Genomic DNA, 21,672 nt, shown 5'->3' with positions numbered 1-21,672 from the left:
AATGATGTCACATGTGTGACTAAGGTCGCTGATTATCACATGCACTCCCAATCCACTCTTCCACCAACCTGTGGTTCCTCATCACACCATCCTCACTCATTCAGTACTTGTGTCTGGCATTAAATAACTCTCCCATAACATTGGGATAATCTGCCTTATGCTCTTACACCTTTCAATACTGCCATCCTCACATCTACCTCTTTCTGCCCTTGCATGAGTCCAACTATTCAACCTTGGAAAGCATACCTGAAAGTAGCGCTGCATAACTATTGACATCATTTCATCTCTTGGAGGATGTAATGGCATTTGTAGGGAGGGCAGAGCAGAGACTGGATATGGCAAGGAGGCCTCCATCTCCTGATTCCGATAGAGAAGGTGATAGTTCTGATCATGAGGCCAGTTGTGAGACAGCCTGTGGTATCTGGGGTCCTTGAGAATAGTGAGGGTGAGGGTTTGTTCCTGCCGATTGCCTCTTCTCAACTCCTGGCATACTCAGTCCTGCCTTCCGGATTGTGAGGAATCTACTGATGGAATTACCACAGACCTCGTGCATTCCTCCTGACATCCCCTCTCAAACCCCACCCTTCGCCTTCTGACTTTCTACCTCAGTATCCTCAAGAGTTACCACCTGCTAAGTCACAGTATCCCCAGGAGAAGAGTGAATAGCAGGATAATACCAAGTAAGAGGTCCTGTGATCTGCCATTCACAGTCTCCAGCTCAGACATTGACACTGCTTTCAATACTGACAGGGTAGGGATCAGTGCTTGGTGAGTCACTGGGGGCAAGTGGATCACAGATGGACAATTTGAGTGCCAGCTGACTGGAGGGTATGTTGAAAATAGTTTCTGCTGCAGAGGGATTGGAACATACACTCGAATATTTATGGGTATGGGACTTGAGGTGCTGGCTATTATGGCTTACATCCAGACAGTCTTCTGTCACTTTCAAGGGCATTGAAGAACTTGCCTTCAAGTGAGCAGAGGGCATTTCTCAGAGGTTGTCCTCTCTGCAGCCATTTCTCTATCTCCTTGCAGTGCCATTACCGCCACCATTGCTGGAACAACATTTGTGTGGACATGTCACCAGGAAAGATTGGAATTCAGAGGGCACAATTTTGAAGTGCTTTTCAAGATAAGCAAATGGGAGGTGAGAAAGAATGTTCTCACACAGCAAATGATTCAGGTCAGGAATGCACTTCATGATCCTTGTCAATGGTAGGAGCAGTTCAGATGTTCAGGAAACAAGTGAAGACACAACAGGCTGAATGGCCTCCTCCTGGACCACAATGATTCCATGAGCCTTAACCTTTCCCCTTCCTGAGAGGGCCCAAAAAAATCCCTGCCAAATCCAGGAATCCAACACTGCTCCTCCAAAGGCTCTTCATTAGCAGTGGTTCTTCCAAATTGCCTCCCCTGCAAGTTGAATTGTCTCTGCCTTTTAGGAATGTTCCTGCTGAGCTCCTCCTGCAGCTTAATGCTTCATTCAGCTTTGATGAGTGACCAGTTGCCTTGCAAGGCACAAGTTTGCCATTTAATGGTCACACGATCAGGAGAACCACAGTGGCATCATGGCAAGACAAATTCAGAAATGCGTAGTGTATGCGGGCAACATCTGTACGAACGGCCTTCTCAGGATTGTGTGCCAAGTGGTGGGCAGCACAGCTATCATTTCTAGGAGAATGATTGGCCATAATACTTACCTGGAGGAAAAGGCTGAACAACACAATTTATTGTCTGTGGCAGTACAGCAGTGTCGACACCTGCTAGAAGTACTTGATACAAAATGTTTCCTTTACTTTCAGTTTCCTTCATGTTGGCTTCCTATCAGGCTCTGTGGGAAGCCCAGCGGCAGTGAATTTGCAGAAGTATTTTTAAATGGGTTAGCATGAGTGTCAAAAAAAGAATCAGCTTAATTTTTTTTCTCTCTCCAGTCGTTTTAGCTATCACCCTCTTGCCTCATTGCATTATTTGTCAGAGATACTGATTGACTATGCCTAAGATCTCTCTGATCCTTGTCAATGCTGTTTCATGAATGTAAATAAAAAAGTTGATTTCTGTGTGCAGTGGGTAATATGAACAGCAAGGCAGCCAGGCAAATTGATCAGAAGCAATATTTGGACAGTGTTTTTACATAAAGCTGATTTATTTAATACTTCTAAGTTCTTATTTGTAATGTGTGTCCATGCAGTGCTGATTGTACTACTGTCTGTTGAGTATCTTTTGAATACTGATAATATTGTGGTTTACTGAGTTAATTGGCTTTCAACAGCAGAGTCTACTTCTTGCCAGAATGATCTAATAAATGTGGGAGAAGTAGCTGATTATCATTTTTGATTCTTATAACGTTTGTAGCTTAAATCTTCAAGGTCTGACATTATTCAATTATATAGGAAGCATTTTCAGTCCTCAGAGTGACTGTATCATTGTTTCCTGGGACCCCTCCATTGCCAATGATAAACCTTCCGCAAACTTGATGGTATTAATTTAGTGTCCTCTTCAGCTTATTGTGTTGTCATTCTGTGGAGAAAAGTGTTGATCAATACTGTCAGAATCACTTTCAGAAAAATGAGTTAGATGAAAATAAGTAGGCAATGAATTCCTCGGGGAAGATAGATTAGGAACAGTAGACATGGGCTAGAGAGATTAACCAAGATTACAGAAAATAAAAATAAACAAAAACCAGTCCAATGAGCAAAGTTTCTAAAGGTGCAGCATATACTGTAAAACATGGGAGCCATCCAGAAATGATACAATATAAAGGCACCCCACACTTCTCTATTAACTGTTACTTCAAGACTTTATTAATATTCATTATTTACTATTGAGAATGCACTAAGAAATATTTGGGCTCACAATATAAATGTGTATGCACTTAAAGCTTTTTTTAAAGAGTCTTAAATTTATACACCATGGAAACAGATCCTTTGGTCCAACTCATCCATGTGACCAAATTTCCCAAACTAAACTGCATTTGGCCCATATCCCTCTAAACCTTTCCTATTCATGTACCAGTCCAAGTGTCTCTTAAAAGTAACTGTACCTGTATCTACCAATTTTTCTAGCGGTTTATTCTACATACATACCATCTTCTGGGTGAAAATGTTGCTCCTCCGGTCCCTTTTAAATCTTTCTCCTCTCACCTTAAAAATATGCCATCTAATTTTGAACTCGAGGGGAAAAACCTTTGCTATTCACTTTATCTATACTCCTGATTTTATAAACCTCAGTAAGGTCACCCCAAGCTTCCAAGGAATCAAAATGTTTGCAAACGTGTGAATTGATCTGAGAGTTTCTCACAAAAGGCATGTGAAAGTAAGAATCGCTTTGTGGATGTAGAACGTCCCTGTGCTGTTAGAGTTGGTATGTTTGATGTCCCTTGTGTGCATTTACAAATCAGCAACAATATTTACAAAAAACACAAAAGCCCCAGTGAGTTTTGAGAAGATTTATACCTCAACATTTGTAGCTCAACAAAACCCAACATTGCAGGTACAGCAAACAGTTTGGAAGACAACTGGCCTATTGACCTTGATTACAAGCATAATTTGAAATCAAGAATAAAGTAGGCTGGCTACAATTGTGGAATGCTTTGGTGAGACCACACCTGTAGGTTGGCCTTTGTACATAAGGAAGGATATAAACATTGGCAGACGTTTAGTAAAGGTTCACTAGATTGGTCCATGGATACCGTCCATTACTATTATCACCCAAGGGATGGATAGAACCTCCCTGGCCAGTACATAGATCATTCAGCAAATGTGAGAAAACATCCAGCTTTATCCTTTACTTCCAGACCCTTGGCTTAGAGCGTTTTTTAAAAAGAAATCATCTCTGCAGAAAACTTGTCTTTTTGGGGGATGCAAGTGTGCCTGGGCATGGACTGAACAGAATGTAGTCTGAATCTGGGTTAGTTTAGGTGTTTGACCAGGTTTTGCCACTTGCTTTAAGAATGTGCTTTGCTTTTATTTCATAAGGGCATCTGTCATCAATATGGTGAGTGCTATATTCAATTTGTTTGGCATTCTGGATCAGACAGTGGACCACTGTGGAAATCCATTTCAAGATGTATACTGAGTGGGGTGTGACCCGTATCCTGTTGTCACCCCACTATTCATGCTCAACAAGTCAAGCAGAATGTGTGGTACTGAGTACGACTTGAGCAACAAAGAAAAATCTTTGGATTGAGTTGCTGCATTAATGTGCAATACCAACAAGAAAGGATTACCATGCCGAGCACAACTCATGCTCAGAAGATAAGTAGTCAGTATTACTCATTAACCAATTGTTTAAATGTTCCAAGTTGGAGTATATTATTCTTCCAAGATGGAGGACAAAAGGGATATACAATAAAAAAGCACGGCAAGAATGAATATAACTATTCGTTCTGTTAGAGTGAGAGTTAGAAATACAAATGCTTTGCTTCCAATAAAGAGTTCTAAGAGATGCAACCAACCCAGATCAACGAAGTCAGCACTGCTGGTAGTCAACGTGCTCCCTAAGCTGCATGGCTGTGCATGTGTGCAACTATTCCAAGGTTCCGCATGTGGCAATTTACATCACCTTGCTGATCGTGGCACTGACGTCCAGCTCCAGAAATCATTGCTGTGACCTCAGAGAAGAAGATTAGAGGGAATGCTGATCCTAGTGCTACATTGTGAAAGAACAGAAGTGAGCAGGTGCCAATATGCAGTACAACAGTCATGCACCGAGAGAGTGAGAAAAGATCACTCAAATAATGATTGTGCAATGATATTGCTTGACAGAAATCAACAAGACAATGCCAAACAAAATGCACATGAGTAAATGATCACCAGAATAAGATGTCAAACCTCAAAGAATTATATTGAAGTCTGAATTGTTAGTCTTGAAAAACCATTTGACCTGTTTGTATAACTATCCGAATTGGCAACATCTGCCCATGTACAGCCATGTATATCTGTTGGTGAAAAGTTTTATCTTTGGAGAAAGAAGGTTGTTATGTTCCGGCTCTGATTCTTAAGAGACAAGTTCATGATATCACCACTGCTTCACAGTCTGATACTCTATTTTACCTTGGAACACTTGAAACATGACAGTCTACTGGAGTCATGCTTTTCTCTGATAACATATTAGCTTAATAATAGTCCAGACACTTATGTGGCAGAGAAATCTATTTGTATGTAGTAGTTAGCTGTAATAAATCTCTGTTAGATTCTTCAATACCACAATATCAATGGCCCGTTTCTTTGTCACAGGAGAGCATTGCCACATCATGCAAAATATCCAAATTCACGGCAGATTGCAGGTTTCCATTGGCAGTTTACTGAAACTGGGTTAAAATGATGGAAATACCAACAGTAGGCCTCCAGAAATAAAAGACCAGTAGAAAGGTGCAGTTAGGGTGCTGTTGACTGCGGGAAACTTCTCATTGTCAGGCAATTGGGCTCACTTGATGTAAAAACAGTTCAAGACAATCAGACAGGACGGGTGCTACAGAGCTCATGATTGGTGTGTTCTCAGTGCCATCCTTTTATTGCTATGTGAACCTATAGCAGTTATTTTGTACATGACTGACTCAGAATGATTTAGTCATGGGAGAAGGTCAACAGTGAAACAATAATCCAATTTATATCTGTCGTGATCTTCAGCAGAGCCATTCTGACTGGATATATATATAAGCTATTAGCCCAGAGCCCTGAATTGGCATCTGACACTTTTTTTGAAATTATATTAAGCACAATTTTTCCTAATATAGGTACTCCAGCAGCTAAAAGCATGATTGGAAGTTGTGTGAATAAAGGTTGAGAAGACTTGGTCAGTGAATTGATCCAACATCGGTAATTGTGAGTGAGACATTTGCAGCTGTGCAGTCAGGACTTGCAACTTCATGAACTTTGTAATTATACAAAGGGATACATTACTTGACAGATATCACAATCTGACATCAACAAATAATATGTTTAGAGGTACTTGAATTATTCTTATTTGAGTATGAAGTAATTAATATTTTTTGACTAAGCATCTTTGCAGTTTAAAATATCAGTTGAATTTGTGCTGAATAACCTTAAAATAGATTTTAAATTGAATGTTTGTAATTAATTATGTTTTTGTAGTGGTGATTTCAAAAACAGAAATTAAAGCTTATTGCAGTGAAATTGCTTTCTGCAATGCAATTTTCTGTTATTATGTGCTCTCGAATGAATTTCTGCTGTTCAAACCCTTTCCAAATATATATCTACGTAATGTGTCATAATGGAACAGTTTCTAACCTTGCAATTTAAGTAATTTGAATTTAACATAAAAACATATTATACAACCTTCAGACCCAGGCTAATGTAATTTTTAAATTTTCACTTGCAATTCAGATTGTTTCACAAAAGAAATCATGCCACCAAATTTTGTAAGTGATGATAAAAACTTTACCTGTTTGCTCAGAAGTGAACAAAAACATGATCCTTCAGGTCTTTGTTGGTCAGTGATATGTATTCCTACATTACATTGTAATGATGCTACTCCTTTAACAAGGTTATACTGTCCTTGTTTTTTTTTCAGAGTGGTTGTAAAGGCAGCGATTCTGAATAGTCTAGGTTTGAAGGATTTTAGGGCCAGTTTGACTATTGCTAAGAGATACTGCCTCAGGAAAAAGGCTTTCACGTTTTAAAAAAACACTTGCACAATGGAAGGGAAGTGGCCAGTTATCTTGACTCAGCTTTACTCTGGTTTGGTTTGGTTTTTGCAGTCTGGCTGTTCACTAAAAGCAGGCAGTCAGTTTTGAGGCTGCTGGTCCAAGAAACAGCTCCAATAAAGAAGGTGTTCCATTTGAACCTCTCTGTCATCTCTCTCTCTCTCTCTCTCTCTCTCTCTCCTGTCAGACCCTTTGTTTGATTTTACCTTTCATGCCAAGGGGTGTTTGTGGAAATTGTTGCAAGTATTTGGAACAGGATCATTAAGTTGTGGTAATCTGGTGTGTTTTTGGATAGGTTAAGTTATTCTATTCTGTTCTCTTTTGTTTGTGTTTCATTCAGTAATCTTGTAAATAAGTTCTGTTTTGTTTAATACTAAGCAGTTTGACCAGTTGCATCTGCTTAAAACAACCAGCAAAGTTAGAGTCTGGGCTACTTCCTTCAAATGTTTTGAGGGGGTCTGGCATGATTCATAGCAGCACCTTTCAGTTACCTTGAAAATATCTACATAAACACAAGTCTTTGTTTCCTTTCAATTGCATTGTCATCATGTGCAGGTGACCTGCAGATCTAAAGCCACTGATGATACACTGAATATAAAGTTAGCACAAGTCAGTTGTTGCATGATATCCTGAAGTACTTTAACTTTTAAATGGATTACTGGTGCAGCATGTCAAAATGCTTATGACACAAGATGAATATACACACAAGGTTTGAGAATAGGCTACTTGATCCTTTTGAGCTTGTTCCACCACTCAATAAGCACAGTGGCTCAATGGTTAGCACTGCTGTCTCACAGTGTCGGGGACCTAGGTTCAATTTAAGCCTTGGACGACTGTCTGTATGGAGTTTGTACATTCTCCCCGTTTCTGCCATGTGCTCTGGTTTCCTCCCATCATCTAAAGATGTGCAAGTTAGTTGGATTGGCCATGCTAAATTACCCATTGTGTTCAGGAAGGTGTATGTTAGGTGAGTTAGCCATGGAATTGCAGGACGATAAGGAAGGTGGATGGGTCTGGGTTGGTATGGACTTGTTGGGCCGAATGGCCAGTTCCCACACCGAATGGATTCTAAAAAAAATTCTAAAGGTCATGGCTGATCTGATTTTAACCTCAACTCTACATTCCTGCACACTCCAATAACCGTTCATCACCTTATGAACCAAGGATCTATCTATTTTGCCATAAAAATATTTAAACATTTGGCATTCACTACCTTTTGAAGAAGGAAAATCCAAAGTCTTAATTTTCTGAAAGAAAAAATGTTTCCTCATCACTGTCTTCAGTGTGCAACCGCTTATTTTTAAACCACGACCCTTCATTCTATTTTCTCCAACACGAGGCAGTATCCTTTCTACATTTACCCAGTCAAGTCCCCTCAGGATTTTATATCACAGAATCATACAGGACAGAAGAGGCCCTTTTGACACCGACAAAACTACTTTAAGTCTTCATTAGTCTCACTTTTCAACCCTTGCCCCATAGCCACAAGTGTTGTGGCATTTCAAGTGTTCATCAAGTACATTTTAAAAATTGTTAAGTTTCCCACCTCAGTTATGTTCTCATACAGTTTATTCCAGCTTGCCAACATCCTTGGGGTGAAAACAGTTTTCCTCAAATCCTCCATAAATTTCCTGCCTTTCACCTTAAAATTATGCCCCACTGCTTTTGAACCTTCAACCAAAGGGGAATGGTTGCTTTCTGTCCATCATATCCATGCCCCTCAATCTTTCAGTTAAGCCAACTCTGACTCTTTTAAGCTCCACAGAGCACAGGCCTAGCCTGTCCAGCCTCTCCTCTGAAGACAGTCCACTCATTCTAGGTATTAATACAGTAAACCTTCTCTGTAATGCTTCCAACATATTAACATCCTTCTGTAAATATGGTGATGTAGTTTGTGTAACTTAAGCATCACTTCTGTACTCTTGCACTGCATTCTCCTTGCACACTAATCTTTTGTGATTCATGTACAGGGATACCCAAGTGTCTCTGCATCCCAGAGCTCTGCACCCTCTCACCATTTAGGTAATATGCTTTTTTATTCTTTCTGCAACAATGAACAGTCTCACACTTTCCCTCATTATATTCCATTTGCCAGATATTTGCTCACTCACATAACCTATCTATATCCCTTTGTAAGCTCCTTATTGTCCTCTTCACAACCCACTTTCCTACCTATGTTGTCATCAGCAAATTTAGCTGTCATTCTTTTGGTCCATAGCACTGATCCCTCTGGCACATTGTTTGTGACATCTAGCCAGCCTAAAAAGAGACCTTCTTATACCTACTCTTTGCTTGTGCTAGTAGGCCAATCTTCTGTCAAACCTAATATGTTATCTCTGACACCCAGAGCTTTTATTTTCTGCAGTAACCTTTAATGTGGCACCTTAGCAAGTACTCTCTGGAAATCTAAGTACAACACATCTACTGATTCACCTTTATCTACAGCACGTGTTATTTCTTGAAGAAACTCCAATAAATTAGTAAAACCTGATTTCCCTTTTACTTGGTTACCTCGAACTTACCCAAGTTACCTATAATATCTACCTTATAGTGTCTTAAATAATAGCTTCTAAAATTTTCTCGACGATAGATGTTAAGCTGACTGACCTATAGCTTCCTGCTTTCTGCCCCCCCTTTTTCTTCTGTAATGCTGAACAAGCACCAGTTGTTTGGCTCATTAAGATTGTTCCTCTTTATACATTACACCCCCATTATTTCCTCGTTTTAAAACTAAATTATGTAGCTCTGACTAAAGGACCCTGTTACAGTGAATTTGCTGGTTGTTTTTATTTTCAACAATGATGTATGTTCGCAATGATTGTCATTGAAGCTCTGTTTGACTGTGTGTTATGGAAGCTGTGATAGAGTGTGTTTTATTATTGCCTGTTGTAACAATAGATTTCATATTCTGAAGAGAAATGCTTCTGTATGGGGACTGTAATTACTTCCTATTTTCTGCAGTGTCTTTTCAGAATATTACAACAAAATAACATTGTGCCATTAAAGATTATATAAACTACTTCATATGACTCATAATTCCTGAACAACTCAATCCAGAATTACCTCCAAAGAGACATGTGTCATTAGTTGTAACAACTCTTAATGTAAATTATAATGTCACTGCATCCCTTACAGCTAGAGGTTGTAAGGTCAACTAGTCTCCAAAGTGTCAGATCCAGACCTTCCAACCTGTGGAATACTAGTTAGGATGAAAAGTCAGCCAATTGCTAAGTTTAGAATTCCTGGAAATTCAGGGGCTCATTCGGAATCACAGAAATCTTTAGGTTACTGCAAACAAAATGAAACGAAAAACCATAATCTAACGTGTAAAAATGTGAACAACAGTAAGAAAGGTTATGTGGATTTGCCATTCTAAATTACCCTGTAGTATCCAGGGATGTGCAGGCTAGATGGGTTAGCTATGGGGAGCAGTAAAATCGACGTTTCAGGGCAAAAGCCCTTCATTGGGAAATCCTGATGAAGGGCTTTTGCCCCGAAATGTCGATTTTCCTGCTCCTCAGATGCTGCCTGAACGGCTGTGCTTTTCCAGCACCGCTCTAATCTAGACTCTGGTTTCCAGCATCAGCAGTCATTGTTTTTACCTAGATGGGTTAGCTATGGTAAATGCAGGGGTATGGGGATAGAGTGAGGGTCTGGGTCTGGATGGGATGGTCTTTGGAGGGTTGGTGAGGACTTGATGGGCCAAATGACCTCTTTCTGCACTGATTCTGTGATTCAATGGAATTAGTGTGTATTGCCTAGTAGCTGACAACCTTCCCTAAGGGGAGGACAGAATACTAGTCATCAACAAACATCTTTATGTGCTTGTATGTAGCAGATCGATACAGTTCGACAATTCACCTAAAGGTAGTTTACATTCATGTGAAGCCTTTCATAAATGCCAAAGCATTTCAGAAAGGAGAACCAAGAATTGGCAGAGCCGTACAGTAGGAATATTAGACCAAATACAGGGGATGCTGTTACTGATTTTAGCAATTGTTTCTACACATGATAAACAAAAAAGGCCTAGGTTTTCTACTCAAGTCACCAACAAGGGAACCTAAATGTTGCATATTCCAAACTGTCAAGCAAGCTTAATCTGAACAATCTATGTGAAGATATAATGTGGAAGTGTTGGTGTTGGACTGAGGTGGACAAAGCTAAATATCACGCAACACCAGGTTATAGTCCAACAAGTTTATTTGGAAATACACGCTCTTGGAGCACTGCTCCTTCATCAGGTAGCTAGCTAGTACTTCCCTGAGGCTAGTATTTCCAAATAAACCTGTTGGACTATAACCTGGTGTTGTGTGATCTTTAACTGTGTAAAGATAGTTCATCCATTTGTTTTCAATCATCTCACACAGTTATATTGCTGATCCCAATTTCTTCTTTGTATCAGATTCTATTTCAGCTCTGGCCATTTGAAAGAACTGTCCTTTCAATCCCATTCCCCAAACCTCTTCTATTCTTTCCCCTCCACTGCTCTTTCCAATCAATCCTATATGTTCACTTCTAAAAAATGAGGCACAGGTACCAAGTCTCTCATTTACTTCCCTGGTTTCTTGAGCTTTTGAGCACCAAGGTTTTCCCACAGTTCATGGTTTAATTCACACTAATACTTGCCTGTGTTGAATACACCTCCATTTTGAGAACACAGTTAAGTAAATCCTATCAAATTACCAGATAAAGGTGTTTGTGGGCATAATCCTGAAGAAAAGTAGGTGGGGAATTATCATTGCACTTCAGGAAGATCCTGAAACCATTGACGGTTTTTGCTGTGAGGGATGAAACCAGACAGTGTTTGATGTGATTTGACCAGACCTTGTAATAAATGACTAAACTCTGGTGTCATTTATGCCCAAGTCTTCACCCATTGTTCTTGAGCAAAGTTGAAGATGGGCCATACTTGGAGAATGACTGTGACAAAGGGGAGGAACTAGGGGGCAATTATTCAAGTAAGGTTGCTGGAAAACAAACTGAAAGTGAGAGGAAATCCAATGGTTTGGCATTTGTAAGTTTGATATGAATTTTGTAAGTGACTTTTAGTAAAGCATTTGATATGTGCATGGATTTTAATAAGGCATTTGATAAGGTTCCCCATGGTAGGCTTATGCGGAAAGTCAGGAGGCATGGGATAGTGGGAAGTTTGGTCAGTTGGATAGAAAACTGGCTAACTGGTCGAAGTCAGAGAGTGGTGGTAGATGGTAAATATTCAGCCCGGAGCCCAGTGGAGTTCCGCAGGGATCAGTTCTGGGTCCTCTGCTGTTTGTAATTTTTCTTAATGACTTGGAAGAGAGAGTCAAAGGGTGGGTCAGTAAATTTGCAGACGATACGAAGATTGGTGGAGTTGTGGATAGTGAGGAGGGCTGTTGTCAGCTGCAAAGGGACTTAGATATGATGCAGAGCTGGGCTGAGGAGTGGCAGATGGAGTTCAACCCTGTCAAGTGTGAGGTTGTCCATTTTGGAAGGACAAATAAGAATGCAGGGTTAACGGTAGGGTTCTTGGTAAGGTGGAGGAGCAGAGGGATCTTGGGGTCTATGTTCATAGATCTTTGAAAGTTGCCACTCAGGTGGATAGAGCTTGTAAGGCCTATGGTGTATTAGCGTTCATTAGCAGAGGGATTGAATTTGGAGTACTGTGTGCAGTTCTGGTCGCCTCATTTTAGGAAAGATGTGGAAGCTTTGGAGAGGGTGCAGAGGAAATTTACCAGGATGTTGCCTGGAATGGAGAATAGGTCGTACGAGGTTAGGTTGAGAGTGCTAGGCCTTTTCTCATTGGAACGGTGAAGGATGAGGGGTGACTTGATAGAGGTTTATAAGATGATCAGGGGAATAGATAGAGTAGACAGTCAGAGACTTTTTCCCCGGGTACAACAGAGTGTTACAAGGGGACATAAATTTAAGGTGAAGGGTGGAAGGTATGGGGGGGTTGTCAGGGGTAGGTTCTTTACCCAGAGAGTGGTGGGGGCATGGAATGCGCTGCCTGTGGGAGTGGCAGAGTCAGAATCATTGGTGATCTTTAAGCAGCAATTGGATAGGTACATGGATGGATGCTTAAGCTAGGACAAATGTTCGGCACAACATCGTGGGCGAAGGGCCTGTTCTGTGCTGTATTGTTCTATGTTCTATGTTCTGTGACTCCCAGGTAACACAGTTGCTTCTCTTGATTTTGTTTGAAGTATCATTAGAAATGGTCTGACCAAGTGATGACATTGTTGCTACTGCAGAAAATTAGGCATTAGTTTTACATTTGTTCATCTTTATAGTTGACAATCCTTGTTGTGGTTCTGTTCGCCGAGCTGGGAATTTGTGTTGCAGACATTTCGTTCCCTGTCTAAGTGACATGCTCAGTGCTTGGGAGCCTCCTGTGAAGCGCTTCTGTGATCTTTCCTCCGGCATTTGTAGTGGTTTGAATCTGCCGCTTCCGGTTGCCAGTTCCAGCTGTCCGCTGCAGTGGTCGGTATATTGGGTCCAGGTCGATGTGCTTATTGATTGAATCTGTGGATGAGTGCCATGCCTCGAGGAATTCCCTGGCTGTTCTCTGTTTGGCTTGTCCTATCTAGTAGTGTTGTCCCAGTCGAATTCATGTTGCTTGTCATCTGCGTGTGTCACTACTATTATAGGACAAGCCAAACAGAGAACAGCCAGGGAATTCCTAGAGGCATGGCACTCATCCACAGATTCAATCAATAAGCACATCGACCTGGACCCAATATATGTCCACTACAGTGGACAGCTGGAACTGACAACCGGAAGCGGCAGATTCAAACCACTACAAATGACGGAGGAAAGATCACAGAAGCTAGATTCGATTAGATTACTTACAGTGTGGAAACAGGCCCTTCGGCCCAACAAGTCCACACATACACGCCGAAGTGCAACTCACCCATACCCCTAACCTAACACTATGGGCAATTTAGCATGGCCAATTCACCTGACCTGCACATCTTTGGACTGTGGGAGGAAACCGGAGCACCCGGAGGAAACCCACGCAGACACGGGGAGAATGTGCAAACTCCACAGTCAGTCGCCTGAGGCGGGAATTGAATCCGGGTCTCTGGTGCTGTGAGGCAGCAGTGCTAACTACTGTGCCACCGTGCCGCCCACAAAGCGCTTCACAGGAGGCTCCCAAGCACTGAGGATGTCACCTAGACAGGGGACGAAACATCTGCAACACAAATTCCCAACTCGGCGAACAGAACCACGAGTACCCGAGCTACAAATCTTCTCACAGAAATTGATAATCCTTTTATCATTCTGCAAGTATATTTGTTGGGAGTGATATGTGGTTTGTATTGTATATGTTTTTGTGTTGTATACAACTTGAGCATTTGAGTCTTAATTAACTATCTGTGTTTCTCTTCATCAGGTCATCTTTAACTTGTCCTCACTGCCTTAAGCAAAGCAACACATTTGATCCCTTCCTGTGTATCTCCTTGCCAATCCCCCTCCGCCAGACCAGGTATGATTACTGACATTGTTGAAAAACAGTTTCTTCATTCTGATGAGTAGTTATGTAACAAGTGATGCAGATTTGCAAAGCCTATATAATTCTGTATATTTAATATTCAGTATTCGCCTATTATATTGTTCATATTGACCTGTCATTCTTTTATTAGCAATCTGTATAAACATTCCATGTTGATTATTGTTGGCAAGTTATTAACACTTCTGTTTGATATGCAAAAGGTTGCAATTGCTATTACTAGGAGTGCTTCTAATACAATGGGACTACTAATACTGTGCAACCCCTACCTCATTTATTGTGCAGGATCATCTCATAGTATGGACCAGCTAACAAACATTGCAATTACACACCATTATTTATGTGCAGTTATTTGTAGGTTAAGATTCACAATTTTATCTCTGCTTCTCGATTTTCCTTGATAGCTAGAAAGGAAACCATTTGCGAATATAATGTCATTCACATCCCTTGAATGTCTTATGGTGCTTCATTTACTCAACAAGTCACTTATACACAGCAGTAGCCTACTGTAGAATTGATATGAAGGGCTAATGAATCTGTTTTGATGGTATTATTTGAGGAATGTTGTGCAGGACGTTGGGAGAACTTCCTACTCTTCAATAAAAATGCCATAGGGACTGTCCACAGGAACAGCCAGCAAGGGTGGGGGGGTGGGGGGTCTCCTTTTAGTTTCTTTTTAGCATAATGCAGATGTGGTTTCGAACTGTGATTAAATCTGTTTGTTGTGGTTTCATCACACAACATGTCTCAGTCATCTGGAGGTTCCCTCAGTACCGTGAACTTAGATATTATGCTCATGCCCCACAACGGTTTTCAATTATTCTGAACTTCAAATTTTCTGATCCATAGTCAAGAGTCCTGGCCACTGACATAGACCTGTATCAGCCTTTGTTCAGAAAGCTGGACTGCTAACATATACTAGTGGGCTTAGCTGATGTGTCTTTGGAAAATAATACTGACCTTTCCTGAAAGTGGCAGCATTTATATTTTCTGCTGGTGGACTTTTTGCCTCGAGAGATCAAACTGAAAAATAGCTCTTTATGATTAGGTTCAAAAGCAGTAATGCTGCTTCATTCATATTAGAGTGGTTACTTGCCGAGAGCGCTGCTTGAATAAAACATAGATTCAGTCAATTCTCAATGTCTTTTGTTTTGTTGGGTTCCTAGTTCAGGTTTAAGAAGCACAAAACTGTCAGGCAATATTGAAGAAGTCAGGAAAAGGGAGACACTGGCTGAGATTATCCCCACTTTGACATTAGACTGTGGCTTTGGATGGCATTGAGCTGATCATTGTCTATGCAAAACAGATACTGTGCGCACATCGGTGAATTGGGTGGTGGGTGAGCTGGAATTTCTTGGCACTGGCAGGATCTTCTGGAGTTTTAGTTTGCAGTGTCATGTTTAAAGGCCAGCTAAATACCACTTCAGATGCTGCAAACCAGGAACTTACCCTCAGCCTGGGGTGACTACGATGCCTCCTGAGAGCCTGAACCATCTTCCTGGTTCCCTAAATCAGCTCTCTTCATGCTGCAGGATGAGGTCACCCAGCGAAGGTCATCTTATCTGACCCTTCCAGCTTGGGTTGAGATCCCAGCATAGGGTCAGAGTGATGGGTAAACACCGAAGGACTGGAAAGCAGGGCGGGGAAATCCATCAGTGATCTCCTGCACTCTGCCAGAGTGGGTGGCATGATGTTCTCTCTGCCATCTCACACTCACAGAGCTATCACTCACCCTGCTGCACAGTCTCATAGCCGACAGGCCTCAGCATTGCAAGTGTAATGTGCACTCAAAGGCTCCCACCCACCTCAACCTCTCAAACTGCTAACCCTTCTTGCCCAATGCGCTTCTTACTCACTGGGGACCTCTCACGACTTTGCATGGTAATGCATGCTCACAAACTGTCCCTGCACCCATTTCCATCAAAATCAGTCCTTCTCTTTGTTACATTTCAGGAAACATTGGCTCACAACTGAGCAAAGAGGGCCAAAACCATCAAACAAGCAGAGCTGACTATCAGGATCCAAACCCATTTTGAGGAAAAGGCCATCGAGCTGGCTGGGGATGACAGGAACTGTTGCTATGGTAACAGGGTGTCATCAATAAGCAAACCACCCAGTCAGCAACATTGCGATCTGCTCCTCTCAGATGTGAGAGCTCAAAACTGCAGAATCTCCAAAGCAGTGTGGAACAGGGTGGGATAAAGTTATAAAGGATATTTGGAAAGTATAAATAAGTAAAACCAATATTTGTTTAAAAAAAACAGTTATCACTCATTTGAAAAACATTCCAATAATGCATTTTCCTTTCTGCAGTTTGTAATTTGGGGGTGTTTCTTGATGAGTGCTGCCATCAATATTCTTTTGGTACAGTTCTTGTGCATTTGAGTCTTAATTAAAACAACAGACTGCTACTGCAGTGCCTTTCTTGAATCTCTGCTCAGTTCTCTCCCACCCCAACCACCTCTCTCACTGCTTTTCCCTCTTCTGTCAGCCTATTCCCTCTGACTCTGACAGCGAAGGTTTGGGAGAGGGTTGGCTAATGTTAAGCAGAGAGTTCAAGGGAAGTCGTGAGCAGGGCTCAGGGGAGGTGGCGCATGGAATCTTAGCATTAAAAGGTAGAAAGTTATGAAGAGTTAACTTAAGAGTAAGTGTTAGAGGATTTTAGAGTCATGGAGATGTACAGCTTGGAAATAGACCCTTCTGTCCAATTCATCTATGCCAACCAGATATCCCAACCCAATTTAGTCCCACCTGCCAGTACCTGGCCCATATCCCTCCAAACCCCTCCTATTCATATACCCATCCAAATGCCTCTTAAATGTTGCAATTGTACCAGCCTCCACCACTTCCTTTGGCAACTCATTCCGTACACGTACCACCCTCTGTGCGAAAATGTTACCCCTTACATCTCTTTTATATCTTTCCCCTCTCACCCTAAATCTATGCCCTCTAGTTCTGGACTCCCCCAGCTTGGGGAAAAGATTTTGTCTATTTATCAAATCCATGCAACTCATGATTTTGTAAACCTCTATAAGGTCACCCCTCAGCCTCCGACGCTCCAGAGAAAGCAGCCTTGTCAAGCTGTCCCTATAGCTCAAATCCTCCAACCCTGGCAACATCCTTGTAAATCTTTTCTGAAGCCTTTCACATTTCACAACATCTTTCTGATAGGAAGGAGACCAGAATTGCATGCAATATTCCAACAGTGGCCAAACCAGTGTCCTGTGCAGCCGTAACATGACTTCCCATCTCCTGCACTCAATACTCTTTCCTTTGAAAGCATACAAGATGCCTTCTTCACTATCCTATCTACCTGCGGCTCCACTTTCAAGGAGCCATGAACTAGCAGTCCAAGGTCTTTTTGTTCAGGAACACTCCCTAAGACCTGACCATTAAGTGTATAAGTCCTGCTCTGATTTGCTTTCCCAAAATGCAGCACCTCACATTTGTCTAAATTAAACTCCACCTGCCACTTCTCAGCCCATTGGCCCATCTGGTCAAGATGTAATCTAAGATAACCTTCTTCACTGTCCACTACACCTCCAATTTTGGTGTTATTTGCAAACTTCCTAACTGTACCTCTTTTGGCTCACATCCAAATCATTTATATAAATGATGAAAAGTAGAGGACCCAGCACCGATCCTTGTGGCACTCCACTGGTCACAGGCCTCCAGTCTGAAAAGCAACTCTCCACCACCACTCTCTGTGTTCTACCTTTGAGTCAGTTCTGTATCCAAATGGCTAGTTCTCCCTCTATTCCATAAGATCTAACCTTGCTAATCAGTCTCCCATGGGGAACCTTGTCAAATGCCTTACTGAAATCCATATAGATCACATCCACCATTCTGCCCTCATCAATCCTCTTTGTTACATCTTCATAAAACTTAATCAAGTTTGTGAGACATGATTTCCCACGCACAAAGTCATATTGACTACCCCTAATCAGATCTTGCCTTTCCAATTACCTGTACATTCTGTCTTTCAGGATTCCCTTCAACAACTTGCCCATAGCCAACGTCAGGCTCACTGGTCTATAGTTCCCTGGCTTGTCCTTACCACCTTTCATAAACAGTGGCACCACGTTAGCCAACCTCCAGTCTTCCGGCACCTCACCTATGACTATCAATGATACAAATATCTCAGCAAGAGGCCCAGCAATCACTTCCCTATCTTCCCACAGAGTTCTAGGGTACACCTGATCAGGTCCTGGGGATTTATCCACTTTTATGCATTTCAAGACATCCAGCACTTCCTCCTCTGTAATATGGAGATTTTTCAAGATGTCACCATCTATTCCCTACATTCTATATCATCCATGTCCTTTTCCACTTTGGGGCCAGTAAGTTTCAAGTCAACCAATAGGTTTTTAATGTAAAACTTGCAAGTGAGGAATGTAATCAGCACTTCATTTATGCGGTTTCTAAATGGGGGAATGGTTTCCATTTAGCTAAATGATGGAGAGCTGTGCATAAAGAGCAAAACAATAACATAAGAAAGAATGGCACTAAGGGACCTGTGTGGAAATGGAATATGTCTCTCTAATTACTAATTCATATTTTGTGCTGGCTTCATCAAAGAGAGGGAATGTACAGACACTGCAGTCAGGGACAAGGGATGTGAAGTACTAGAAGAAATTAATTTGCTGAGAGGGGAACAGTTAAGGGGTTTATTGTGTTTGAAATGGATAAATCCTTGTCCTGCCAGAGAGAGGAAAGAATGTGAGTGATTAAATGCTTTGTCCTGTCATTGTTAAAAGGTTGAAGATCAATAATGGGTGTGAATCTTGCATCATTGCTGGATATGTGATGGAGAATATTATGTCTGAATCTTGACTGCCAGAAATTGTTGATAGTAATGTGCAATTAATGGTATGGTGGTTATGAGATTTCTTTTGAAGATACATTCACTCATCTTGGAGCCATTAAGCTTCTATAGCATTGCTGCCAGGTTTTCAGGGCTCCAATTTGGGAATTGAGCTCCCTGGTGACCTACTTTGGAGGGTGGTCCTTTAGGAGTTTAGTATCTGAGGAACTCTCTCTCTGGTGTTTTACATTTTTAGCTTCCACTAGCAGCCTGTTTGACTTCAGGCCATCAGGAGCAGCTTTCTGTAATGATTGCAGCTGAGCTGTAAAAGGCCAGGCAGTCTTTAAGGACAGGAGGCTAGTTGCAACATGTGCTAGCCTCAAATGCAACAAGGTTCCCGGCTAAATGACAACCAATCAGCGGTTCGGGGCACTCGGCTGAATGCTACATCATGCACGATGCCTCAAAAAGGAAGGAAACATTTTTTAACCTGAATGTTTATGCTATTCAGATTAAGGCAGTTTGCCACATTTGATTTCCCTGCTGGATTCCAGATCAAGCCACTATATTAGTCGACTCCATCTTTTATTCTTATCTGGGATGTGGCTATTGCTGGAAAGTCCAACACTTGTTGACCATCTAAGCACAGACTGTTTTAGAGGACAGTTAGGACGCAGCCACGTTGCAGTGGGCCAGAATCACGTGTGGCAGGCCAAGTCAGATATTCTTTCCTAAAAGACAATAAGAAGTTCTCATGACAATTGATTCCTGGTTGTTTCGTTGTTACCAAAACTAGTTTTCAAGTCAAGAACTATTATTTGACTATAACCTCCACCAGCTGCTATGGTGGGATTTGAATGCATGAACGTTAGTCAGATTCTTGCAGTTGACCGGTCCAGTGACATTACCATAGCACCACCATCACCCCCATACGAATGTGTCCATTTCCATTGTATGTGCAGTACAAATGAATGAGAAAATTGGTTAAATTGCTCATATCAATATGCCCTCTGGTTTTCCCTTTGCCTTACTTAAAATATTCCTCCTGTAGTATCTGCCTTACTTCCTGAATGCATTTCTTTGACTTGGAGTAAATACACTTTACTGGTTCCAAAATAATTCATTTGTTGTACTGTTTCAGTCGAAAACTTTTTGATGAAGCTAACTGTGGAGTGGAGAGGAATGTCAAGCTCCAGCTATTACTCAGCTCTGGAACAGAGCAAAGTATTGTCACTCCAGTGAGGCTACAGCAAGCAAAGCATTTACAGAATCCTATGATTCACCAATTTTTAATGCATTGATTCTCTGTATGTGGGATATAATTTACAAGAAATAAATATAAAGGACTGCACTGAAGGTCAATAATGATTTTTCTTTGCTTTAAATTGTAACTGTCAGAATATTCTGTCTCCAACTCATTTCAAAGGTTCTGCAGAAAAATTGAGCTCATTCAAAAACAGTCTAACAGAGACTGGGAGAAGAAAGAGCTCAACTTGAACTGAGTATAGAATAAGATGCAACCAGCTTGTGGGAGAACTGGCCTTTCTGGAGAGCTGCGCAAAAGGGCAAAATTAATTTGCGTCTGTGACTGACAATAATTAGTTCTAAATGTGAAGTAATTAACTACGATAATGAAATGAATGCAATCACTGGGAAAATAGGAAAAAGTGACGAATCTTGACCTCTCAAACACGTTCTGTGGGCTTTGTTTTAATGCAAAGAATAGGGTTTTTAGAAGATTACAGTGGCGGTCTGGACTGAATTAAAATATGGGTTTTCAGGGGTCAATATAATTAGAAAAAAGAATCGATAAAAGTTTAAACCTTCCTGCAGGAAATTGCATAAATACAATGGAATTGTGTATGCAAATTGGGCTTGTAGTTAGAATGAAGATTTTGTGTATTCTGTGATGTAAATTTTCATTACGAGTAATCATTGCAAATAATTCAAACAGGGAATGTGCTTGGCCCAAACTGTTTTGCAAAATTGGTTGTAGCTGGCCTTGTTGAAATAAATGATAATGTAAGATAATTGAATTTTTCAAACAGTATTATATTAGCATGTTAATTAAAGCTTCATATTGTATTTTCTGCTGATATTTTGACTGCATAGAAAGTGGAGCAACAAATATTTCACCAGTATTGTTTTCTAACGGTTGTGCAGAGATGTTTAAATTGGGGCTTCAGTTTTTTTTATCATGCCACCAGTTGCAGTGTTCTGTCACCATGGCCATGCAGCCTACAATTCCTTTTTGAGAAATATTAAGATATACCTGAGTGATTGTGACTTTGGCTACTTTCCCATTTATTTTCTATTTGCTGAGCACCACTGCCTTCACTCAACCCTTCACAACAAATGTCAGGTCTCATGTGAAACATATTGAAAGCAAGTTGTCATTATCCTCTTCTTCACTCAACATGCTGTCAGTTTCACAATGGATAAACCTCGCTATAATTCTACATGCGTGATGGGATTGAATATCTGTTTTTGGAGAACTTTGCAATTTAAATGTTGTGGGTTTTTTTCCCAGTTAAGGAACATATTACTGAGGTACAGTGCCTCAAAGTGTGCAAAGGAAAGGTTTCCAGGGATATGGGCCAAATACAAGCAAATGGGACTAGTTCAGTGTAGGAATCTGGTTGGCATGGACAAATTGCGTGAAGGGTCTGTTTCTGTGCTGTATGACTCTCCAGCTCCTGTAGTAGTTCGGTGATG

At 41.1% G+C, this 21,672-nt stretch overlaps 1 protein-coding gene across 3 annotated transcripts in view; it reads left to right on the top strand.

Moving 5' to 3' along the window:
- Positions 1-21,672, top strand: part of usp43a (ubiquitin specific peptidase 43a) — a 435,233-nt gene that overhangs the window by 198,267 nt on the left and 215,294 nt on the right. For all 3 annotated transcript variants that reach the window (XM_072558425.1, XM_072558426.1, XM_072558427.1), the window contains one exon: positions 14,037-14,129. In XM_072558425.1, the coding sequence (XP_072414526.1) occupies positions 14,037-14,129 (93 nt within the window). The remainder of the gene's footprint in view (positions 1-14,036; positions 14,130-21,672) is intronic.

Source organism: Chiloscyllium punctatum, chromosome 39, assembly GCF_047496795.1.
Source record: "Chiloscyllium punctatum isolate Juve2018m chromosome 39, sChiPun1.3, whole genome shotgun sequence".
Lineage (NCBI taxonomy): Eukaryota > Metazoa > Chordata > Chondrichthyes > Orectolobiformes > Hemiscylliidae > Chiloscyllium > Chiloscyllium punctatum.
Note: the sequence above shows the minus strand (reverse complement) of the source record. Positions and strands in the feature narration are given on the sequence as shown.